Source organism: Scyliorhinus canicula, chromosome 2 (genome assembly GCF_902713615.1).
Source record: "Scyliorhinus canicula chromosome 2, sScyCan1.1, whole genome shotgun sequence".
NCBI classification, from domain to species: domain Eukaryota; kingdom Metazoa; phylum Chordata; class Chondrichthyes; order Carcharhiniformes; family Scyliorhinidae; genus Scyliorhinus; species Scyliorhinus canicula.
The window spans coordinates 36674683-36701375 of record NC_052147.1 but is presented as its reverse complement, the minus strand read 5'-3'; the positions used below and the strand labels follow the sequence as shown (position 1 = coordinate 36701375).

The 26693-nt window shown below is 44.8% G+C and overlaps 1 protein-coding gene across 8 annotated transcripts in view; it reads right to left on the bottom strand.

The window, feature by feature from the left end:
- Window positions 1-26693, bottom strand: part of prpf39 (PRP39 pre-mRNA processing factor 39 homolog (yeast)) — a 78074-nt gene that overhangs the window by 18288 nt on the left and 33093 nt on the right. For all 8 annotated transcript variants that reach the window (XR_005457889.1, XM_038776307.1, XM_038776308.1 and 5 more), the window contains exon 7: window positions 8571-8678. Coding sequence is in view for 7 of the 8 variants with exons in the window: in XM_038776307.1 (XP_038632235.1) it covers window positions 8571-8678 (108 nt within the window). In the remaining variant the exon portion in view is untranslated. The remainder of the gene's footprint in view (window positions 1-8570; window positions 8679-26693) is intronic.

Below are 26693 nucleotides of genomic sequence, written 5' to 3'. Positions count from 1 at the left end.
ATCGCTAATCAGAGAACAAAGGATATATTCTTCTGTGCAGCAAATGTTAGGATAGTGTACGGCCTTTTCTCATTGGTACTTATCTGACTGTCTGGGAGCCCCAGGACAAATACAAAAGGATCAATCTATAAAGCCGTATCAAATATGTTCAAGTTCTTTTAAGTATGCCCAACCAATAACTATGACACAGGACCAGCTACAATGCCTAGTCTCCTCTCACTAGTTTGCATTTTTGGCACAATGAAGAAATATCTATGTCTGCTTGGTGTCTAAAGTTTGGTGTAACAAAGGAGCTGGTGGAATATTTTAAGTTGTGTCTGTAGCCACCTGGGTTGGCCACTTCCTCACACAAAATGGAAGAACGCAAAAGGTACAAGAAAAAAATGGACAGTGGCAAAGAAACAAGCAGTTTGCAGAATCCCCTGTATTCTAGCTGCTACAGAAACCAGACAGAATTGTAACTAACGAGCTGCGCATATTAAGTGAGCGATTCACGGTGATTCCCAGGCACAATGGACACAACAGTTAACTGCAATTGAAACATTCTATGGAAGGTCAGACATTCCGGCGCCAGTGGAGTCTAAGACACCAATAAGGTGTAAGGAACCGCCCAGTGATTGAAGAACGGCCCCGTTATTGGGGAAATTCAAATCAATCGATTGGGAAGAGACCCAATCGATTGCAGGTTTAGAGAGGGTCCACCCAGAAGGAAGCGAAGTCCCTGGGACCTATAAAAGTCAGGTCCCAGGACTGATTCGTTCTTCTTGACCAGCCGGCCCTCCCAGCAGAACACCTTTGCAGTAGAAGAACCTTGAGAAGGAGGGGCCTGGTCAGCAGCCGCCATCAAGTAAGTGTCATACAACGCACGCTACGAGAGTAGACACTCCTGACCCCTTTAGTCCACACCGACTGGAAGCCTGCGGATCCAGGACAAAGCAAGAGGCCATTGTTCCCTGATCCGGCAGTTCCCTTATTCCAGATAAGTATTGGCCTGTTAGTGGTAAGAATAGCCTAGTCTTTTAGTTTTATATGCATAATTAATAGATAACTGTATTATAATAAACGTGTCTATTTGAACTTACTAACTGGTGTATTGAGTTATTGGTCTGAACTTGAACTTGAAACTTGTGGCGGTATCTTAACGATACCTGGCGACTCTAGAGCTAAGGAATAAAACAGAGCCAAATTGAGTGTAAAGCACACTCACCCAGAACGAGCAACATGTCTCCTTCATCTTATTACAAACCAAGATTCTATTGGCATTTTCCCAGTTGGTGCCCAGGTCTCCAGTCAATATTCACCAAGATTTTTCCACCCCATGACGGCAGAGTCCCTAGCACATCGCAAAAATGTATCATAAAACTTGTTGATTAATTGCTTTGGGTCCATCGAAAACAGGATTTTCTTCCAACTGTGGAGACACTAGCATCATGTTGCAGAGGTCTTATTAAGAATAAAATCTCCAAGTTGTAGATATCTGAAAAAGGAGCATCTCGGATGTCAAATTGTTGACAGTTTCTCAAAAGATAACGAAGAAGTACTCCAACATGTCCTCGAGCCAATAAGTCCCCAATCCTTTCAAATATCAAAATCATGGTCTGTAAGACCTGGTGGGAAATCTGGGTTACCCTGAATAGGCGAGAGAGAGCGCGAAGTCAAAATATACCTTCTAACTCACGGACCTTATTCATGATTATTGGATTCTCACACTTGTTCGGACAGTTCTAAAATCCCCAAGAAACAACAGAGCTTGTAAAGAATATTCAGACTGACTAGCTTCAATATCAAGCCAAATGGGGGTCTGGACTCCTCTTCCCCATTTTTGCATAAATTTGAGATGTGAGGGCAATAGATGCATTTAAATTTTCGGCATCCCAAGGCCTCCCTTTGAATTAGGAACTGTAATTTGGCCAATTTTAAGTGAGAAGGAGCTAAACACCACGTTAATTTCCTTTAAGACTATGCGGAAAGCGGGGCAGCACGGTGGCAAGCATTGATGCCGAGGACCCGGGTTCCAATCCCGGCCCTGGGTCACTGTCCGTGTGGAGTTTGCACATTCTCCCAGTGTTTGCGTGGGTTTCATCCCCACAGCCCAAAGATGTGCAGGCGAGGTGGACTGGCCACGCTAAATTGCCCCTTAATTGGAAAACATAATTGGGTACTCTAAATTTATTAAAAAAAATAAAAAAAAAGACTATGCAGAAAGTGAAATTGATAGCATCAGCAAAGGTGATGTAGGTCCCACTTTATAAACGCAAGAAAGGAGGGTGGGGTCTGCTTGATATAGCTGCCTTTAAACTCCCAACAGTTTTGGAGGACCAAAAGTCGACGCAAAGTGCTCCATTTCTAAGGGGGAAGTGGTATTTGTCTTGAAGGATCTTCAGTCTGGCAAGACCCCAGAGTCCAATAATTTTAGACCACAAGATATAGGGAGCAGATTTAGGCCATTCGGTCCAGAGTCTGCTCCGTCATTCGATCATGGCTGATCCATCACCATTCTCCTGCCTTCTTCCCGGAACCCCTGATGCCCTTATTAATAAAGAACTTATCTATCACTGTCTTAAAAGGCACTCAGTGACTCGTGCATCCATAGCCTTCTGCGGCAGTGAGTTTCACAAATTCGCCACCCTCTGGTTTAACATCTTTTTAAAGGATCCCATTCAGTCTGTGGCTGTGCCCTCCGCTTCTAGACTCATCTACTAGTGGAAAAATCTTCTCCATGCCCACTCTATCTAGGCCTCTCAGTATTCTGTAAGTTTCAATGAGACCCTCCTCTCAGTACAAAGATGTGCAGGTTAGTTGGATTAGCCATGATATATTGCCCCTTGGTGTCCAGGGATGTGATTAGGTTATGGGGATAGGGCAGGGTGGACGGGGCAGTGGATATGGGTAGTGTTCATTCCAAGGGTCAGTGCAGGCTCAATGAGCTGAATGGTCTCCTCTGATTAATAAGGGCATCAGGGGTTGCTATAGGAATTCTAGGATTCTAATCATCTAGTTCCAACACTGACACCTGCGGAACACCACTAGTCACCGGCTGCCATCCTGAAAAGACCCCATTATCCCCACTCTGCCTTCTGCCAGTCAGTCAATCCTTTATCTATGCCCTGAACACCATGGGCTCTTATCTTATTTATCAGCCACCTGTACAGCACCTTATCAAAGGCCTTCTGAAAATCCAAATAGATCATGCCCAACGGATCTCCTCTAACGTCCTCAAAGACTCTAACGTCCTCAAAGAATTCTAACAGATTTATTAGGCATGACTCCCACTTTATTAATATGTGCTGACTGAGCCCTACTTTACAGTGCACGTCTCTGCAATCTCATCATTAATAATTGACTCCAAAATCTTAGCAACGACCGAAGTCAGGCTAACCAACCTATAATTTCCAGTCTTCAGCCTCCCTCCCTTCTTGAACAGGGTGCTCCATTAGCTATTTTCCAGTCCTCTGGGACCCTTCCCAACTCGAGTAATTCCTGAAAGTTCATTACCAATGCCTCCACAAAATCCTCAGCTATCTTCTTCAGAACCCTGAGGTGTAGTCCATCCGGTCCAGATGATTTATCCACCTTCAGACCTTTCAGCTTTCCCAGCACCTTCTCCTTAGTGATGGCCACTACATTCACCTCTGCCCCCAACTCTCTTGAAATTCTCATATGGTGTAAATTGTAAAAACAAAACACCTGAAACCAATAGCACTAAGGGGGTTATCACTATCAAACGTGAGGCCCTGTAAAGCTATCCCTAAAAACTTTACAATTACACAGTCTTTCTCCTCAAAAGAGAGATTAAAATATACCATGAATTGCACCGAATGCCCTTTCTGCATTCTAACCCTTCCTATTGAGACTTGATCCACACACACCCACCTCCCAGCAGTGGCACTACTCATCTTTGTGATCAGAGCAAAGGAGGCCATAAAACATAAGCATTATGAGCATACAGATGAAAAGGAAGGCGGATATTCTTCACACAGCCCTAGTGTAATACAACCAGCACAACATATCCTTAACTAGAAGGAGCACGTGGAGTAAGTTTCATTAAAGGTAGATGGAACTCCCTGCCATACCCCCAAGGATAAAAACTCATTGCAATGCTCAACTGTTAAATTGTCCCTGTCAGAATGAAAAATACGACAGGATCAGAAATAAATTATAATGACAAGGGAGATAGTCTGGATTATACACGGAACCGCAGTCTGTTATTCCAAATGATTGCCTTCCATGGAGTTCACAAAATCCAAGGCTTTAGCCGGATTTCCGAATCTTTATAAACATGTTGGATGTCATCCTCAGTGTAGCAGGATACAGTAGGGCATATTGCACTCTAACGCCTTTGGGCATCTTCTAACTACATCAAACCCAATATATCTCTGATGTATCACCGCCGTGAAATCTTAGGAGAAAAAAAAGAGAGATCTTTGTTCCCTCATATAGCAAGATCCCATTATTTCTAAGTTGCCTCCAATACTCTGTGGTGATTTTTGAAGTTATGAAAACAGATCATTACTGGCTGGGGACCATGCTTGCCGCTAGGCCTCAAGAGACAGGATATGATGTACCCTTTCTAATTTAACGTGCCCAATTTTTGTTTCTGAATTCAGACGACATGATAGTCAGTTCTCAAAGAATTTAACTGGAAGCTTGTCCTCAGCAACTTCTTGAAAACCAACGATCAGGACATTCTTCCTCCAGCCTCCGTTTTCCAGGTCGTCAAGGAATTCTGACATGCCACACCACTGATTTTCCAAGGATTGTAAGCAGGCCTCTACTGAGGAAGTTGCATTTTCGACAGTACTAATTCTCTCTTCTGCTTCATCAAATTTTTCACCCATGTTCTGCAGCTCAAAATATTAACATTGATATTTTGTGCTAACAGATCCAGTTTCTCATATTTAATAATCTTAGCAGTCAGCAGTTATGCCTCGAGTGTGCCGGATCGAGAGCCTGTGCGCTCACTAAGTTGCTATGTTGAGAAGTTGGCTCCATCCCAGTCACATCCAGCAGAGCAGAGCTTCTGATTGGCTGTTCCGGGGAGATTTGCATACGTGCAGTGCGGTCAGCGTAAGTTGAAGGTGCACCTGCATCAGTGACCCGAGGAGTTCGACGGAAGGTGAGCATCCAGCAGAGGGCAGCAGAGCAGAGCTTCTGATTGGCTGTTCCGGGGAGATTTGCATACGTGCAGTGCGGTCAGCGTAAGTTGAAGGTGGTTTGTGAAGGGGCTGTTCTCGAGTGACAGCTTTACCCGAAACACTACTTACGTAGTGTCTCCCACCCATCCTCCTCCTCTAACCAAAAAAAAAGCTCTGTCCGTTGGATTGCGAAACTAACAAGCTTTTTATTTTTTTTATTTTTCAGTTGTTGGGAAGTTAGTCCAGTGGGAATGGAGGCTAGGGCAGTTGAATGTTCCTCCTGCAGAATGTGGGAGGAAAGGGTCACCTCTAGTATCCCTTCTGACTACATCTGCGGGAAGTGCACCCAACTCCAGCTCCTCGAGAGCCGCATTAGGGACCTGGAGCTGGAGCTGGATGAACTTCGGATCATTCGGGAGGCGGAGGAGGTTATTGAGAGGAGTTATAGGGAGGTAGTCACACCTCAGGTAAAAGAGGAAAGTAGATGGGTTACCGTCAGGGGAGGGAGAGGGAACCGGCAGGCAGTGCAGGGATCCCCTGTGGTCGTTCCCCTCTATAACAAGTATACCGTTTTGGATACTGTTGCGGGGGACGACTTACCAGGGGTAAGCAATAGGGCGCAGGTCTCTGGCACAGAGTCTGTCCCTGTTGCTCAGACGGGAAGGGAGAAGAGGAACAGAGCACTTGTCATTGGGGACTCCATAGTTAGAGGAACAGACAGGAGGTTCTGTGGGAACGAAAGAGACTCACGGTTGGTATGTTGCCTCCCAGGTGCCAGGGTTCGTGATGTCTCTGATCGTGTTTTTGGGATCCTTAAGGGGGAGGGGGAGCAGCCCCAAGTCGTGGTCCACATAGGTACCAACGACATAGGTAGGAAGAGAGATGGGGATTTGAGACAGAAATTCAGGGAGCTAGGGTGGAAGCTGAGAGCTAGAACAAACAGAGTTGTTATCTCTGGGTTGTTACCCGTGCCACGTGCTAGCGAAGTGAGAAATAAGGAGAGAGAGGAGTTGAACACGTGGCTACAGGGATGGTGCAGGAGGGAGGGTTTTGGTTTCCTGGATAATTGGGGCTCATTCTGGGGTAGGTGGGACCTCTACAAACAGGATGGTCTTCACCTGAACCAGAGGGGTACCAATATCCTGGGGGGGAGATTTGCTAGTGCTCTTCGGGGGGGTTTAAACTAATTCAGCAGGGGGATGGGAACCTAAATTGTAGTCCCAGTGTACAGGATGTTGAGAGTAGTGAGGTCAGGGATAGGGTTAAAAGTTCGAAAGAGGGCACCGGCAAGCAGGACGCTGGTTTGAAGTGTGTCTACTTCAACGCCAGGAGCATCCGGAATAAGGTGGGTGAGCTTGCAGCATGGGTTGGTACCTGGGATCTCGATGTTGTGGCGATTTCGGAGACATGGGTAGAGCAAGAAGCTTCCTTTCATCTTCTGACCATACCCACCTCTGCATCCACTCAAGATTAATTCTCCTCAATTCTTTAGGGCTTTATCAAGCCTCTTGTGGGGTGCTCATCACATGGATACAATTTACATACCACTTCTAAAACACTGTTCAATTACCTTATTTTTTGAAGAGCATGTTTTAAGAAATCTCAAATATAATGTGCTACTGAGAAATGTGTGTGGATCGATCCTGATAAATTCATGTACCTTCAAATGTTTGGTGCTTTCACCCCTTATTATACAAGAGCAGTTTACAAAAAAACAAAGAAAACCTGACCTATAATTTCCACGCCCCATCACTGTCTTTGTGTCTGAAATGAAGAGTCACATATGCTCTCTACTTATGTGTAGAACTCTGGGAAAATTGTCAGAGCAGTTGCAATTTCTTCAAATATAAAAAGCCAAATGATTTATTTTATAATCAGAGTGGTGACTCAATTGCAGTTCAACTATTTCATCGTTTTGCATTTTTTTCTGGCTAAAATTGTTGCCTTGTTACCAAAATGACCAACATGGTGTCAGTTCCTCTGCAATAATGAAGTGAAGCATATCAAATGCAACAATGGAATAAATATTTGCAATTAAAACATTTTGAAAAGGTGAGGTAAGAGAATCACATATGGTCTAAATTAGCTGATTTCATTTTAAGTCAGAAGGACCAAGGACACAAGAAATTGACTGATTTGGACACTGCTTTTAAAAACACAAAGCAAAGTGTGAATATCTTTGTTTGTCCTTTGTACTCTGGAGAATAATCCTATTCAATGAAACGTGAGAAAGATAAATCAATAAGTACAGATCTATCAGTGGTGAGAAAACTACTAAAGATCATGTTCAAGCACAAAAATCAATTCTCACTTGGGGAGAATTATCAATAAAGGACAATTAGCACAGATTAGCGCAGTTTTATCAAAAGCAAACCACATTGGAGCAACCTACCGTATTACTTCATCAAAGTACTTAGAAGATTAATTAAGGTGGGTGATTGGAATGTTGTATGAACAAACTTTTTAAAAAAGCAATAAGTAATTATGGGATTAAAGGGATGGTGGTAAATTGAGTATATAATTGGTCAAAGGATAACAGGCAAAGAGCTGCAGTGAACAGATGTTATACAACTGGACAGTAGTCAGTAGACTCCAACATGGACAATAAAGCCAATCTTGTAGTGAGGGGAGCTTTGGAAATAGCCCTTTTTCTCGTGCGTTATAAATAATTGTTTGCTTTGATATTTGGCATTCTTGCATCAGTCCTGATGAGTGAAGATGAATACTTTCAAAAGCACTCTTTTTTCAGCAACATTAGGAGTAAAATTTCTAAGCTTGTGATAATATAAAATTTGGAACATAGTAAATAGTGAACAGGATAGTAAACTTCAGGAGAACATAGATATATGGCAGGTATGATTTGACAATGATGAAATTATGCACTTTTGTGAGGAACAATATGGGGACCCGCAAAATCTAAATCATACTAATTTGAGTCAGTGCGAGGATAGGGGTAGCAGGGGGTCACATATGCACACATCTTTGAAAGTAGCATGACATGTTAGGATGACATTTGGGATACTTGGCTTTGTAAATAGGGTATTGAATACATAAACTTAAACAAAGGTTCATGCTAAACCGTTATGAAATCACTGGTTAGACCTCAAATGGAGTAATGTGTACAATCTAGGCACCATACTTTTGGAAGAACATGACGACCTTTGAGAGGGCACCAGGTGTCACAAGGAATGAGGAACTTCATTTAAATGGAGAGACTGGAAAGTTGGATCCCTCGCAAAATTCTAACGATAAGACCAAAATAGATGGACTATTTCAATGACTGGTCTTTCAAAACTCCAGGGAAACAAAACCATGTATACATTTTGCCTCAAGATCATGGTTGTACCGCATAATTATAAATTTTACATACAAATAAGCACATCACAGGGTTTTTGTTTTTAGAATCTTTGCACTTATGTTCCTTTTATTACTTACCCCTTCCTCAAAAGTCCATCGTCTGCCAACTTCATTCTCATTATGATTATAAATCTCCTGACGAATTTCAATTATTCTATGACGCATATTCTCTATTTCAGAAACAATCTGGAAGAACAAGAATGTCAAATCCACTTTCATTATTCTATGATGCATATTCTCCATTTCAGAACAAGAATGCCAAATCCTCACCAAGTGATAAAAGGAACTAATTTGGGTGAAACCAAATAAGATAATTAAAGAGGAAGTAAATTATTCAACATCCCAACAGAGAGACATGAAAGTGGAGGTGGAGTTAACAGTATTAAAGGGCTACTGGATAGCTCTTTTATGGCCAACAATAGCAAGGTGGGGAGATTAACCACATTCTGTCTCAAATCTTTCCATGCATATTTAAATGTGCAATGAAGCGCACGTGCAAGTGAGACACAAAAGGATTAGCATGAAAAACTGGGACATAGACCAAAAAAAAAGGCAGAACACAAAAGCAAGAGGATAGAGAGACCTATTCATTGAAAGAGGTAAAGGTGGTGGAAGGAGACATCAGGAAGATAGAATAAAAAGAGAAAAAAAGACAAAAAAAGAAAGAAAATCAGATAGAAAGAGGGTGGTGCCAAGAAAGTAATGAAACAGCAACCAAAGAAAGCAAGGAAAAGGAAGATAGTGAAAAAAACATTGAGGAGGAATAGTAAGAGTAAGATTATAAAAAGAGGGAAACCCAAGAGAAAGAAAGAAAGGGTGAGGGGAAAGAGTAAAATAAGGGTAAAACAGGGTAGAGGGGATGAAGAAACATCTATCCCTTGTTTAGTGCACCTGTTCTCCTGAAAAACAGCTTGCTAAAAGAAAATACTCTAAACAAAATAAATTTTGCCACAAGTAAAATCTCTATTATCCTCTATTATTATGGTGGCAGTTAATCAAAAATATCAGTTAGTAAAGTTCCAATTTCCAATGATGGAACACAGCACGATACTAGAGTATGAACACGTATGCAAGTACTCATAGTAAAGAACAATATTCTTACTTTTAACCTTCAACAGTACATTAAACATCAAATAATACAGTATACAGGCATGGGTTCTAGATAACTTCATAGGGGAATATCAGAAATTCTGGTTAGAGAATTCCAAATAACAAAGTTTATTGTGCCATTAAAAAGTTGGTTTATATTCCTGCCCTAGACAGAACATTGCTCCATTACCTTGCCTTTCTCTCGCACAATGCAACCACACCAGACAACACACACTACCCGATTTTTAAAAAAACACCAAATGGTGAATTAACATATCACAAAGATAGCCTCCACAAAGGAAAGGAACACTCAAACAACCAGGAGTGGTTCTGGTGACAGTGGCTGGCTGAACATCTCTGCCCGATTCAGGGGATTTGGTTCGATCAGGAGAACCACATTCACGTCTGGCTGCTGCAGAGCTCATACTGGGACTTGGTGGTGGGCACCAGCCTAGGCCCGAGTATTCTCCAGAGTTACTGACTGGCTCCTGGTTGCTCCACTTGGATAGCGTGGCTGCACACTGAGCCAAGGTTGAGACATGGCCATGGGGTGATAACCTGGAAGCAGTGATCTTGCCAGCGCCGGCCCTAGCGTTGCTGGCGCCCCGGGCAAGCTGAACTTCGGCGCCCTTCGAGGGGGGGGGGGGGCGCGAGGGGGGGCCGAGGGTGGGGGGCGGGCCCGAGGCCGAGGGTGGGACGGGCCGAGGGGGGGGCGCGGACGGAGGGGGGGGGGGGGGGGGGGGGGGGGGCTACGGGCGGAGGCGACGGGCGGAGGAGCGAAAGGGCCCGCCCTGGGGGAGGGCGGCCACCGCGCATGCGCTGGTTGGCACCGGCCCAACTGCGCATGCGCGGGACCGAGTCTCTGGCGCCCCCTAGCACATGGCTCCCCGGGCGACTGCCCGAGTTGCCGGTACCTTGGACCGGCCCTGGATCTTGCAGAGGGTCAACAGAAACTAGAGCCAAGTTGGAAAACTGGCAGATACAGGGTAAACAGTGCTGTCCAGCCAGCTACTGAACGACAGGGATTTCATCAGCCAGCAGGGCTGGCAGTTCACAATGTGCTATAGTATTTTACAAAAGTTCAGGTGGTTGTGAAAACTGAAATGAAATGCTGGTGCACAATGCATGCGCAGTAATGCCGCATCAATCAATCTAAATCAAATTTTGGCTTGTGTCATGTGAGAATACCTTTAAGAAGTAGGTGCATATAAATATCTGTAGTGAGAGTACCTTTAAGAAATGGGTGTTTACTACTGCAGTGATGTCAGAGAGTGGGTGGAGCTGGGCCGTCAGCTTTTTACTTTCGTTTTAGGCTGTTTGCTGCAGAGTGTGTTTTAATTTTGTTTTGAGTGTTGGAGCTGAAACCAGACCAATCAAGGGGTACTGCTGTTCTCTCTGTCATCAAAAGACCATCTCTTGATCATTTGCTGAATTCAGAATTATAAATGTTTTCAGTAGTGACTTTAACCTGATTTGCTTCTGATAAAGGTTTTGTTTTTAAGTCAAATGGATGTAAAAAAGGAAAGCTTAAAGGTTTACTTAGTGTTGTAGTCTTTGGGGGTTGTATTTGAATTAATGGTTGCTGAGATGTTTACTGTATGTTTTAAAAAGGTTCACTTGAGTTCATAGAATAAACATGGCTTTGCTTTAAAAAATACTTTTTCCATTTCTGCTGTACCACACCTGTAGAGTGGGCCATGTGCTCCCCATACCACAATCTGTTAAAAGTTGTGGGTCAGGTGAACTCCATGACACACTTTGGGGTTCTCTAAACCCTGGCCCATAACACTTGATCTTTTGGTTAGGGATAAGGTATGGCATAGTGTCATTGTCACTGGGCTAGTAATCCAGAGACCCAAGGCATTACTCCAGACACCTAGGCCCCCACCTCGCCCCTATGTCGCCTCCATTGCCCCCAGATCTTCAGAGTCGTCGCCACCACCGGACTCATGGTGTACCTTGTCGGCGGGAGCGGCACAGGTGCCTTCACCAGCGCCCCCAGACTCGTACCCACACAAGACGCCACCTCTAGCCTCTTCCAAGGCGTCCCCTCTCCCTCCATTACCCACTTACAGATCATCGCCACATTAGCTGCCCAATAATAGCCACATAGATTCGGCAGCGCCAGCCCCCCTTTGTCCCTGCTACACTCCAAAAACACCCTCTTCACCCTCAGGGTCTTATTCGCCCATATGAATCCCATAATGCTCCTGCTTACCCGTTTAAAAAAAGCTTTGGGGATTAGGATGGTCAGGCACTGGAACACAAACAAGAACCTCGGGAGGACCATCATCTTGACCGCCTGCACCCTACCCGCCAGGGAGAGCGGCAGCATATCCCATCTCTTGAAATCCTCCTCCATCTGTTCCACCAGCCGTACCAACTTGAGTTTATGCAGGCCCCCCAGCTCCTAGCTACCTGGATCCCCGGGTATCGAAACCTCCTCTCCGCCCTCTTCAGCGGTAGCTCACCTATCCTCCTTCCCTGGTCCCACGCATGCACCACAAAGAGCTCACTCTTCCCCACATTGAGCTTATAACCGGAAAAGTCCCCAAACGCCCCAAGGATCCGCATAACCTCCACCATCCCCTCCACGGGGTCTGCAACATATAACAGCAGGTCATCAGCATATAACGACACCCAGTGTTCCTCCCCCCCCCCCCACACCCATTCCCTCCAGTTCCTAGACTCCCTCCGTGCCATGGTTAGCGGCTCAATTGCCAGTGCAAACAGGGGGAGATAAGAGACACCCCTGCCTCATCCCGCAGTACAACCTAAAGTACTCCGACCTCTGCCGGTTCGTAGCCACACTCGCCACTGGGGCCCTATATAACAGCCTGACCCACCTTATGAACCCTTCCCCGAACCTCCTAAACACTTCCCAGAGATACTCCCACTCCACTCGATCAAAGGCCTTCTCCGCGTCCATGGCCGCCACTACCTCCGCTTCCCCCTCAACCGAAGACATCATGATCACATTTAAGAGCCTCTGCACATTCGTGTTTAACCCTTCACAAACCCCATCTGGTCCTCATGGATCACCCCCGGGACAGAGTCCTCAATCCTCGTAGCCAGAACCTTCGCCAACAACTTAGCGTCTACATTGAGGAGCGAAATCGGAATATACGATCCACATTGCAATGGATCCTTGTCCAGCTTCAAAATCAGCGAGATCAATGCCTGGGACATTGTCGGGGGCAGGGTCCCCATCTCCCTCGCCTCATTTAAAGTTCTCACCAGCAACGGGCCCAGGAGGTCCACATACTTTCTGTAAAATTCAACCAGGAACCCGTCAGGTCCCGGAGCCTTCCCCGCCTGCATGCTCCCCAATCCCTTAAACAGCTCCTCCAGCCCTATCGGCGCCCCCAAACCAGCCATCTGCTGCTCCTCCACCCTCGGGAACCTCAGTTGATCCAAGAATCACCAGATATCCCATTCCCCCCCCACCGGGGGCTCAGACCAAACAGATCCCCATAGAAATCCCTAAATACCTTGTTTATTCTCACCGCACTCCACACCGTATTGCCCCCTCTATCTCTCATTCCACAAATCTCCCTTGCTGTCTCCCTCTTACGAAGCTGATGTGCCAGCATCCAGCTCGCCTTCTCCCATATTCATATACCGTCCCCTGCATTTTCCTCCACTGCGCCTCTACTTTTCCCGTGGTCAATAGATCAAATTCCATTGGAGGTTTCGTCGCTCCCTAAGCAACCCCTCCTCGGGGGCCTCTGCATAGCTCCTGTCCTCCCTTAATATCTCCCCCACCAATCTCTCCCTCCTCTCGCTATGGGCCCTAATGGAAATTAGCTCTCCCCTAACCACCGCCTTCAAAGCCTCCCAGATTAACCTCACCTGCACCTCCCCATTATCGTTGGCCTCCATGTATCTTTGAATACACCCCCGGATCTGCCCGCACACCTCCTCATCTGCCAACAGTCCCACATTGAGGCACCATAACGGGCGCTGGTCCCTCTCCTTCCCCCAACTCCAGCTCCACCCAATGCAGGGAGTGGTCCGAGATGTCTATAGCTGAATATTCTCTCCACTTTCGGGATTAGTGCCCTACTCATTATATAGAAATCTATCCGGGAATAGGCTTTATGGACGTGGGAGAAAAAATAAAATTCTCTGGCCACCGGCCTGGCAAACCTCCACGGATCCACTCCCCCCATCTGGTCCATAAACCCCGAGCACCTTGGCCGCAGCTGGCCTCTTACCCGTCCTGGGACGGCCAAAACCGTGTTAAAGTCCCCCCCCCCCCCCATTATCAAGCTCCCTGCCTCCAGATCCGGCGCCCATCAGCGTGTTGAGCATTGTAATTACATATGCCCCAGTGTCAGACCCCTCCACTCCTTTAGGGAGACCCAGAACCCGAAGATTCGTCCTCCTCGACCTGTTCTCCAGGTCCTCAAACTTCCCCTGCCACTTCTTGTATAGCGCCTCGTGCGCCTCCACTTTCACCGCCAGGCCCAAAATCTTGCCCTTGTTCTGAGGCCTTCTGCCGCACCCCTCGAATCGCCGCCCCTTGGGCCTTCTGGGTCTCCACCAGCTTTTCTATCGACGCCTTCATTGGCGCCAGCATTTCTGCTCTCAGCTCCGCAAAGCAGTTTTTGAGGAACTCCTGCTGCTCCAGCGACCACTGCGCCCACTCTGCTTGATCTCCACCCACCGCCATCTTGCTTTTCCTCCCCCCGCTCTCTTTGCTGCTCCAAAACCACTTTTTTTGATCGCTCCACGCCATACAGTGCTGGGGGAACCTTACTATCACCTTCCCACACTGGGAACCGTCGTACAAGTACCGCTGGGGCTCCTCAAAAGGGTCCAAAAGTCTGTTCTTGGCGGGAGCTGCCGAACGTGCGACCTAGCTAGGCATAGCCGCAACCGGAAGTCCTCGAGCCCTTGCGTCTTAACCATTATACATAATATGGACTTCCAATGTCCAAGCAAAGGGACGGACTCTCCAGTATACATCCAAAGAGTAAGAGCCAGTGTCAGGAGTCCCACGCGACTTGTAGGCCTCTTCACTAATTACAGATATGGAGGCTCCCGTATTAAACTTCATCTTGATTTGCTTACCATTGATCACCACTGCGATCACTATCAAAAATAGGCTCTGCTCATGCCTCATTCATGCTAAGCATGCCATAGGCCTGTTCCACTGCCTGTCCTGAGCAGTCTACACGATTTTTAGCTAAATGAGGCTTCTTCAAATTTTAATTTTCTTGCTCAGGGTTCGCCGTGCGCTTCGCAGCCCTGCTTTTCTGCGCATTCTTGATGCACTGTTGACAAACGGCATCCCTAAATTTGCTTCCTGTACAACTGAAGCATATCCCACCCCCCCCCCCCACTTTTGTATTCAGTTCCTCTCACAATGAACGATAATCTTCTATTAGTTTTCCTAATTACTTGCTGTATCTGCACACCAGTCTTTTTGCAATTCATGCACTAGGATACCCTGATCCCTCTGCATCCTAGCTTTACAATCTCTCACCATTTAGATAAAGAGCTTAGTTTTCATTTTTCCTGCCAAAATGGACAATTTCACATTTTCCCACATTATACGCCATTTGCCAGATCTTTTCCCACCCCTTAACCTAATTATCCCCCATCATAACACCTTGTGACCTCTTCACATGCTACTGTTCCTCGTGACACACCATTTGTTACATCTTACCAACCAAAAATAGAACCATTTGCGCCTACTCTGTTGCATGTTAGCTAGCCAATCTTCAACCCATGCCAGTATGTTACCCTATAGGCTACATGTGCTTTTATTTTTCACAATAATCTTTTGTGTGGCACCTTATCAAATACTTTCCACAGCATATGTTACTGATCAACAAAACGCCAATAAATTGGTGAAACATGATTTCCCTCTCATAAAACCATTTTGGCTCTGCCCAATTGCCCTGAATGGAAAGGACCTTGCTATAACTTAATAATAGCTTCTAACATTTTCCCTGATACATGTTAAGCCTGCTGCTTCTGGCTTTCTGTCTCTCTCCATTTTTGAATACAAGTCACATTTGCTATTTTCCAATCAAATTTAACCTTCCCCCAGTTTCGTCGGTTTACGGAGCTATTTTGGAAGAGGAGAAGGCACCACTGGAAGGGATCAAAACAAAAGTGGGAGGAAGAGCTGGGAGAGGATATGGAGGAGGGGTTCTGGTGTGAGGTGCTCTGGAGAGTAAATGCCTCCACCTCGTGTGCGAGATTGGGGCTGATACAGCTGACGGTGGTATACAGAGCACACCTCACGATGACGAGAATGAGCCGATTCTTTGAAGGAATAGAAGATGTGTGAACGTTGTTTTGGGGGGGGGGGGGGGGGGGGAGAAATCACGTTCATGTGTTTCGGTCCTGTCCAAAGTTAGAGGATTACTGGAAGGAGGTTTTAGGGTAATTTCTAAAGCGGTGCATGTGAAACTGGACCCGGGCCCCCGGGAGGCCATACTCGGGGTGTCGGACCAGCCGGGGTTGGAAACGGGTGCAGAGGCAGATGTTATAGCCTTCGTCTCATTGATCGCCCGAAGGCATATCCTGATAGATTGGAGAGCAACCTCTCCACCCTGTGCCCTGGCATGGCGGGGGAACCTGTTGGAATTCTTGGCTCTTGAGAAGGTTAAATTTGTCAAGAACTGGATAACATCTAACATTAGTTGGGGGGAGGGGGGCTGTTTGTGTTAATGGTCACTACAGGTGATCCCTGATTCCTTTTTGTCATTTGTCTCTGTGAACATGCGGGTTTATGTTTGGCGTTTTGTGGGAGGATGGGTTTATTGTTATTGATATGGGAATTGACATATTTGTTAACAATTATTGTTTATTGTTGGTGGGTGTAAATTTGGGAGAAAATGTGAAAAAGGAGAATAAAAATTATTTTTAAAAATGTAACCTTCCCAGAGTCTAGGGAATTTTGGAAAATTAAAACCAATGTACTAGCTATCCCATGAGCCATTTATTTTAAGACTCTAGGATGAAGTCCATCAGGACCTGGGGATTTGTCAGCCCAAGTTCAATAATTTGCTCAATTCCAATTCTCTATTGATTCCCAGAGTTGCTCTCTCCTTTCCAATACTTGATTTCCAGCTATTTCTGGGATGTTACTTGTATTCTCATTAGGTGACCAGAGGCAAAACACCTGTTTAATTCACTTGCCAACTGCTTAGTTTCCATTATTATTCCCCAGACTCATTTCCTGTAGGACCGATACTCACTTATTTAAAAAAGAAAATATTTAACAATCTATAGAAATTCTTACAATCTTTATATTTCTAGCTAGCTTACTCTCGACTAATTTTTCCTGCCTCAATCTTTAATTAATTCTTTGCTGTTTTTTATATTCTGTCCAATCTTCTGACCTGCCAACCATCGTTGCACAATGACATGCTTTTTCTTTAAACCTGATACTAACTTTTTTTAGTTAACCGTGTATGGTGGGTCCTCCCGTGGCATTTTTCTCTCTTATTGGAATGTATAATCTACATATTTAGAAATATCATCTTAAATGTCTGCCATTGCATCTCTATTGAACTTAATTTGGCAGTTCACTTTAGATGCTCTGCTTTCATGCTCTCATAATTGCCCTCTCCCTCAAAGTGAATGTGAAATTCAGTCATAGTATGATAGTTGCCTTCTCGGAGGAACCTGCACTATGTCAGTAATTAATCTCATCCATTTGCGCAATACCAGGTCTGGTGTAGCCTGCTGCCTGGTTGGCACCAGAACTTGCTGTTCTAGGAAATTATGATCCCAGACCAGACCCCAACAGTGGCTAGGATACTGGACCAAAACCCAATATTTTAGTTTCTTTGCAAGACTGCGGAAAGGATTATTCAGTCCAAAAGTGATTGCGTGAAAAATATAGGGCTTTGGTATTTCCAAAACAAAAAAACATGATAATTACAGTATTAAACTTTTTAATTTCATACCCAGAAAAGAACAGACTTACAATTAGCCCTTAACCCCTCAACAATACTACTCAATTTCCCATCAAACAATAAACATACAGCTCTCAATCCATCTTAAAAATCAGCTGGGCATATAGTAATACTTGCTTTACAGAACAGATGCTGACTCTAGTTCAAACTTCTTCAGACTCTGGCTGAAAGTCTTCAAATAGCTGCTTCATTGGGTTGTTTCAGCCTCGTCCTTGTCTTCAGACAAGACTGCTCTGCTTTTAATGTTATTACTTTCTTTTTTTTTAAAAAAAACTGCATTACTGGGAAGGTAACTGTCTTTTACTTGTGGTATAAAAAAAACACGGTTGCCAGATCAGACTTCACTTCCAAAAGCCTTTCTCCGAAAAAAAACCTCTCTTAGCTCCACCCAGTACTGGCATCATTTCCCCAAGCTAAAAAAACAAATTAACTTTCCAGGGACTGAAAGTACATCAACTCCCAAGGGCCATCCCCAGCCAGTATAGTGGCCATCCCCACTATACATTAGCCCAGTCTGTAAAACACATTCCTTTGTCAATTCCACCTTCTGGCTGCTAAGCCCACCCAGGCCCTGCAGAACAGAATTCTTAAAAATAAAATGGCCATCGCAGCTAAACACATTCTAACCCCAGGTTTAAAAAAAAAAATTAGAGTACCAATTCATTTTTTTCTAATTAAAGGGCAATTTAGCGTGGCCAATCCACCTACCCTGCACAACTTTTGGAGTGTTGGAGGCGAAACCCACGCAAACACAGAGAATGTGCAAACTCCACACGGAGACACCCAGAGCCAGGATCAAACCTGGGAACTTGGCACCGTGAGGCCGCAGTGCTTACCGCAGGTTTTTAACATTTAAATTGCACAATAGATTTATAATCCAATTTTCCTAAAATCTTTCCATTATCCAGGAAACATACTGCAAGTTCCTCATCTAGGCTCCCTTTGCCAATCCGATTTTTCAGAGATGTAGATCCCTCATGATTATCAGTGCCTTTCTGACAAGCTCCTTTTCTTTCTTCCATAATACTCTATCCTACTGCAAGGTTACGGTTAGGGAGCCTTAACACCATCCCCAAGTTACTTTTTGCCTTTACTATTCCACTACATTACAGCAAAGTCTAGATCTCAAAAGCACAAATTAGGCTCTTAATGGGCATTGTCATGAAAGGCGCTATATGAATATACAATTTGATTGCCAGCCTAAATTTCCTATGAAGTACGATACTCTCTTCAATTCAGAAATCCTTCTTCCTATCCAAAGGCCACTCATGCTCTGTGAGGTTACCAAGTGTATAAAATCCACGTACAAATGCCACCACTACCATTATCACCATCAATGCAGTCACACAAGTTATAAGCTGCGTTTTCTTTTTCTACCGCTTACGCTGTTAACAATGAGTCATTGCTAACTTGTGATCATAGAAACTAATACATCTGGAACATCTGAAATTGTCCCATTGGGCAGACGCAGCATGGGTTCGTAAAAGGCAGGTCATGCCTAACTAATTTAGTGGAATTTTTTGAGGACATTACCAGTGCAGTAGATAACGGGGAGCCGATGGATGTGGTATATCTGGATTTCCAGAAAGCCTTTGACAAGGTGCCACACAAAAGGTTGCTGCATAAGATAAAGATGCATGGCATTAAGGGTAAAGTAGTAGCATGGATAGAGGATTGGTTAATTAATAGAAAGCAAAGAGTTGGGATAAATGGGTGTTTCTCTGGTTGGCAATCAGTAGCTAGTGGTGTCCCTCAGGGATCCGTGTTGGGCCCACAATTGTTCACAATTTACATAGATGATTTGGAGTTGGGGACCAAGGGCAATGTGTCCAAGTTTGCAGATGACACTAAGATGAGTGGTAAAGCGAAAAGTGCAGAGTATACTGGAAGTCTGCAGAGGGATTTGGATAGGTTACGTGAATGGGCTCGGGTCTGGCAGATGGAATACAATGTTGACAAATGTGAGGTTATCCATTTTGGTAGGAATAACAGCAAACGGGATTATTATTTAAACGATAAAATATTAAAGCATGCCGCTGTTCAGAGAGACTTGGGTGTACTAGTGCACGAGTCACAGAAGGTTGGTTTACAAGTGCAACAGGTGATTAAGAAGGCAAATGGAATTTTGTCCTTCATTGCTAGAGGGATGGAGTTTAAGACTAGGGAGGTTATGTTGCAATTGTATAAGGTGTTAGTGAGGCCACACCTGGAGTATTGTGTTCAGTTTTGGTCTCCTTACTTGAGAAAGGACGTACTGGCGCTGGAGGGTGTGCAGAGGAGATTCACTAGGTTAATCCCAGAGCTGAAGGGGTTGGATTATGAGGGGAGGTTGAGTAGACTGGGACTGTACTCGTTGGAATTTAGAAGGATGAGGGGGGATCTTATAGAAACATTTAAAATTATGAAGGGAATAGATAGGATAGATGCGGGCAGGTTGTTTCCACTGGCGGGTGACAGCAGAACTAGGGGGCATAGCCTCAAAATAAGGGGAAGTAGATTTAGGACTGAGTTTAGGAGGAACGTCTTCACCCAAAGGGTTGTGAATCTATGGAATTCCTTGCCCAGTGAAGCAGTTGAGGCTCTTTCATTACATGTTTTTAAGGTAAAGATAGATAGTTTTTTGAAGAATAAAGGGATTAAGGGTTATGGTGTTCGGGCCGGAAAGTGGAGCTGAGTCCACAAAAGGTCAGCCATGATCTAATTGAATGGCGGAGCAGGCTCGAGGGGCCAGATGGCCTACTCCTGCTCCTAGTTCTTATGTTCTTATGGAACAGAAAACAAGCCATAACATCTTGTGTAACACATATGGCTATATATTAATTGGTTTCTTCCTCATCTTAAACAATGGAGTAACATTCACAATTTTCCAGTTCAACGACACAATTATTGAATGAAGTGAGCACTGGAAAATTATGATGCAAGAGTTCAAAAAAATTACAAGCAAATATAAAACACAAACACAATTAACTTGAACCCTATAACGAAACCCCCCCAACAGCTGACAGTGTCTAGATAGATCCTTAAAAATGGAAATAAAGGGCAGCACGGTGGCTCAGTGGGTTAGCACTACAGTCTCACGGCGCTGAGGTCCCAGGTTCGATCCCGGCTCTGGGTCACTGTCCGTGTGGAGTTTGCACATTCTCCCCGTGTTTGCGTGGGTTTCACCCCCACAACCCAAAGATGTGCAAGGTAGGTGGATTGAACACGTAAATTGCCCCTTAATAAAAATTAATTGGGTACTCTAAGTTTATATTAAAAAAAAGGAAATAAATGGTAGAACCACTCCAGAGCCCCTAACGGTGAATTTGATTTTCCCCAAGTGTAGGAATGACATTAAGTTGCCCAACCAGGCAGAAGCACTGGACGGAACCCAGCAATATTCGCCTCTGGGCTATCTGAAGCAAAGGCAACAATGTCTCCCTCTATCCCAGAGTAAAACACCGGTGAATCCGAAATCCCAAATATGGCCACCAGCAGACATGGGCTTAAAACCACCAAGATTATCTGACATAGTGCTTAAAAAAAAAAGGAAGCTCAGAATCTGGTGAGTTTGGGAAGGGCCAAAACATAGGTGTATGATGAGCTGAGGTAAGCGAACAGTGATCATATCTTTAACATTTGGAAAAAACCCCACATCCTTGCCTTGGTCAATTGCACCCTTTGTAACACCTGAGGCTCAACCAGGCACATGAGGACGTCGAGTTGACTCTGTAATGAGCCTTCCTCCAAGCCCCACTTTCCCATCTCACCCTCACACCGTTTAACGGAGAGGGATACGACAAGAGAATATGGGCAGCCGGCTCTCTAAAACTGGGAAACATCCTCTCCACAAACAGGTCACCAAAATGCTCAAGTTCCTTTCCTTTCCAAGATTTAAATGTTGGGTCCAATCCAGAAAGTAAGAAAAGGTAATTGTTACAAAGAGGGGCCAGTGAAGACAGGGAAAGGAGCTTAAAATGTTGTCAAAACTGTTTCCAAATCCTGAGATGGGACCACTACTGGGTCTGAGGAAAATCCAGCTTTGACAAAGGGTCACCTGGACTTGAAACATTAGCTCTTTTCTCTCCCTACAGATGCTGCCAGACCTGCTGAGATTTTACAGCATTTTCTCTTTTGGTTGCAGACAGGGGAAGAATGTGCAAACTCCGCATGGACAGTGACCCGGGGCCGGGATTGAACCCGGGTCCTCGGTGACGCGAGGCAGCAGTGCTAACCACTGTGCCGTGCCGCCATAAATATTCCCATTCTACCCTATCAAATGCTTTTCAGCATTCAAGAGATAGATACTACCACCTCAGGTTCCGGTACAGGGGAGAGGGAAAGAATATTTAAAAAGCAACATATATTGGCCAATAAATGTTGGCCCTTCACAAAGCCGGTTTGATGCTCCAAAACTATATGCGAGAGGCCAGGCTCCAACTGGGGTGCCAGAACCTTAGCAAGCAGCTTAATGCTCGTTTTAAAAGCGAGACGGGTATGAACCACACTCAGTCAGTCCTTGTCCCTTGTAACAAGCAAGGAAATAGAGGCCAGAGTGAGGGTTGGAGACAATGAACCCCGAGATAGGGAGTAATAATAATATATCGACCATTGGGGTCAGCTATAATCGGAGAAGTGTAGAATTGAACTTTAATTAAAATTACCGTACCTCTGGCCCTGCCAAGTGAAATGAAAAACCTGCCCAGCCCAACCCTTGCGTAACCTGGTCTGATCCCAAATCCACAAGCGAGTTTCCTGCAAGAAAACAATATTGGGAGTTTTGGTCTTAATCCCAAGGAGGGAATCCCCTCAACTGTTTTACCAGGCCATTCAAACCACGAACGTTCCAGGTAACCAAACAGATTAAAGGTCTCCCACCGTCCCTTAATCCGGAGTCAGCCATTTCAGACAGAAACTAAACAATGGACACTGAAAAGATAAAGCAAAATGATCCACCCAAGATGGGCCACCCAAGTCAGGTGACTTGACAAAGTGTAATCAGCAGAGTCAGCAAACTAACACTAAATCCCACCCCAAAAATGCCATACTGACACAGTGATAAACAATAACTTATCCTAAAGCCTATAATTAACAAAACAAAACTAAGCACAAGCTACAAGCTCATTTTAAAAAACTATTGTAATGAGCTGCAGAAAACTCTCGAAAACCACTTCCGTTAACTAACACCCTTGTTACCAGGGAGACTCCCAACTGGAAAATAAAATCTTATTGAACTGCGGCATACTAGTGTCTAAATGTTGTGCCAAATGACGACAATGGAAACAGAAAGGGAACAATAGATTGATGTAAAAAACAAATAGCAGGGGAGTCTCAAATCTAACCAAAGACATCAAGAGCACAAACCCAAACAACGAACATGAAAAGACATAAAACACAAAGTGCCGGCCACAGAGCCATAAAACAGATTAACAGCACATAACTTGTGTCTTTGAATAAAGGAAACCGCATCTCCCGACATGTCAAAAAAGTGGTTCTCCCCACCTGTTACTTGGAGACAAGCTGGATAGACCATACAAGAACTCCATTCTTGTATAAAACAGATTTCAGTCCATTAAAAGCAGCTCTTTTCTTTGCTAGATCTGCACTCCTACCTTGGTACAGCCTAATGGAGTGGCCTTCCCACTGGAGATCACAAAGCTCCCTTGCCCATTGAAGAACTGTTTTTTTCCTTTAAAACTATGAAACCTCACAATCCCGCATGAGGCTGGTCTCTCGAACAAGGTTTAGGTTGAAGTGAGTGATGGGCCCCATCCAATTCTAGGGTGGATGGGGGGGGGGGGGGATGTAAATACACCCTCATCCACCATCTTGTGGAATATGTCAAATAAATGTTCAGTAGCGGTACAGCCCCTTGGCATCTTCCCCTCACATCGCAACACTGGAAGTCCACATTTTTTGACCTAATAAAAGTTTCTCTCCACAATTTTAGGTTCCATTGTACTACTTGCATTTTGTTCTCTTACCTCCCACTAGGAAAACGGATGCAAAATGCTAATTTACAAGTCCACAGTTTCCTTATTAATGCCTGCACACATCTAGAATGGGCCCAACATTTCCTGTGCTTCCCATTTTAATATACTTCCAAAAGCCCCTTAATATCACATGTAGAGAACAGCAACATTCTAATTTATTACTGTCTTGCATCCTTTTGTTGTTTTTTTATAGGTTTTCCAAATTGTAATTTTCCACTTTTCCATACAATTTCCAAACATTTTATCTTGATATTGTCCCTTGCCTAATTTTTCAAGCATGATGGCTTAACCATACAAGAATTTTTGCATTTTAGAAATTGTTTTGCACCAAATACCTATGAAAAATGTATCCATTAAAAATTCAGCTCAGTTTACCGCGTCAATTTATTTCACTCCTCAAATTTATCATACTAAAACCATGGTTTTGTCGCTCCTTTCTCCCTCTTAAACCTAATACCAAATTCAATTATATAGCAGTTACTATTTGTAAAACATAGAACATACAGTGCAGAAGGTGGCCATTTGGCCCATAGAGTCTGCATTGACCCACTTAAGCCCTCACTTCCACCCTGTCCCCTAACCCAATAAACTCCTCCTAACCTTTTTGGACACGAAGGGCAATTTAGCATGGCCAATCCACCTAACCTGCGCGTCTTTAGACTGTGGGAGGAAACCGGAGCACCGGGAGGAAACACGCAGACATGGGGAGACTCCACACAGTGGCCCAGCAGGGAATCGAACCTGGGACCCTGGTGCTGTGAAGCCACTGTGTTAACCACTATGCTATCGCGCTGCCCTTCTGTTATGATTCCAGTTGATGTTGTACCTTGGCTCAAAAGAGCACAAGTTTTACTTGTAAAAAAAAAATCAAAAGTGGAGGAACAGAGTCACAGGGCCGCTAATTAGTTAAGAACCAGGAAAAGACATATTAAACATTGGAAAAAATGGATTATAAAACACTCCTTTACACTCTTCCTCCCCACCCACTTAACACGATGTGAAAGTACATTTAAAGCTAGTGGTTTCATTAACACAAAACTCCCGGACTTCCGGTGGTGGCGTTGGAGTGACTTGTCGCACTTTTTAAAAAAAAAATAAATTTAGATTACCCAATTATTTTTTCCAATTAAGGGGCTTTTTAGCATGGCCAATCCACCTACTCTGCACATTTTTGGGTTGTGGGGGCGAAACCCACGCAGACACGGGGAGAATGTGCAAACTCCACACGGACAGTGACCCAGAGCCGGGATCGAACCTGGGACCTCAGCGCCGTGAGGCGGTTGTGCTAACCACTAGGCCACCGTGCTGCCCTACTTGTCGCACATTTGATGGTTTCTGCTCGAGGTGGAATTGTTCCGGGGGGGTTGCTGGTAAAAAGTAGAACAGACAGAGCTAAGGATTTTCAGCCCCATCAAATAAGGAGTGCAACTGTAAAAGAGGCAAGAATCAAACCAGGAGCTTTCGCAAAGTGCAGAAGGAAAGATGGCGGAGAGCTTTGTGGCATTGCTGTCCGCTCAGTGGCCCATGGATCAATTGGTGGAGTTTTTGACAGCCAAGTTCCGGCAGCAAAGGCAGGCGACCTCAGAGGACCTCGCTAGGACCGATTCAGGCAGTCATCGGGATAGTGGAGCAGAGGTTGGAGGCACATAGTGCTGAAAGGTGGAAGAATTGGTGGAGGCCGATGAGGACTGGTTGGCCTCATTGGAGGCAGAGAGCCATAGGAAGGCGAGGGAGAAAGTGGATGATTTGGAGAATCAGCCGATGATAACAATCTCTGGATGCATGCATGGTAAGCTGGTGGGAGAGCGGGGTCTTGACTGACCCCTCGAGGTGGATCAAGCGCAGAGGTCGCCGAGAAGGAGGCCGAAGGCAGGGGTGTAGCCGAGGGCAATACGATTGCAGATATCTAAATTAGAAGGTTCTGCGGTGGGCGAAGGAGACGAGGAGGGAAGAGAGGAATGTGCCGATAAGGAGGTCTGTGAGAAGATAGGAACTATGTGGAGCATAGCAAGACTTCAAAGGTCTCTGCGCATTGTTTTAGGCAGTGAAGGCAGTGGTTCGAGGGAAGCAAAGCAATCCCGATGGGTTGAGTGGCATGGTTTTGCTCCTTTGTCTTATGGTCTTATTATTTTGATTAGGATCTATGAGGTGCGGGCGGAGCTGACAGTGGCTGATGCTGGTGGAGGCATAGACCCAAGATACTCAGTGGTGCCTGATGAGGTGCTGCTGAATGAGGCAGAAGCTCCAAATTGAGTTTGGAGTGCTGACAGGAGAGGACAAAAGAAAAAAGTCCCTTTGACAACACAAGATGCCTGTAGTAAAATACACACTCCACTCCAAAACTCCAAATGAAAGTCTGTGGATGCCTCCTCAGAATGCCCCAGATGATTGTCATGTAAGAGTTTCCAAACTCCAACCCTCAAATCCTTTAAAATTTCCTTTCAATTAAGGCTCGCATTACAAAATCCAGTCCATGTTTTCCAAATGACTTCCGAACAGAACTTGCGCTCCACTTTTACCAGAGAACCCAGGACAGGATTTTACATTGACTCGATGCCTTAGTTTCAAATGACTTCCACAGTTATAAAACCATCTCTCAATTATTTTAAAACTGGTTTAGGATTACTTTAAAAACCCATCTTCCTATCAGCCAATTCTATCTCAACTTTGCCACTGGTGCCCATGAACAGTATCCTGTTCTACTTCCAAGGTTTCTAGAACCAACCGTCCTTTAATGCCTCTTTCTTGCACATTACTCCATTGTGCAGCTTCTCTTGCCTCAAGCAGAGAGAGGTTTCCTCTCTGGTAACTGCCTGGCTTTTAAGTTTAAAAAAAAACCTAAGAACAAAGGAAAACATTTCATTTGATCTTACAAGGGCCTCTATAGCTGATAAGCAACACCTGCATGCCTCTGCTGGATGACTGATTTTTTACGCAATAGCTCCCTCTATCATAATCAAATCCCAGTTCAAACTGCAACCAACCCACACAAAGAAACACCGTTGCCCAGATCCCTTCCAGGCATAAAAACATTAAATTAAACCCACCTAGTCATAGAGGGGAGCTTTCCAAATACGAGGGCGTTGGAGGAAAAGTTTGGGTTGGCGAGGGGAAACTAATTCAGGTATCTGCAGGTGCGGTCCTTCCTTCGTAAACAGGTGTCAACCTTCCCGTTCCTACCGCTAAGGGGGATTCAGGAC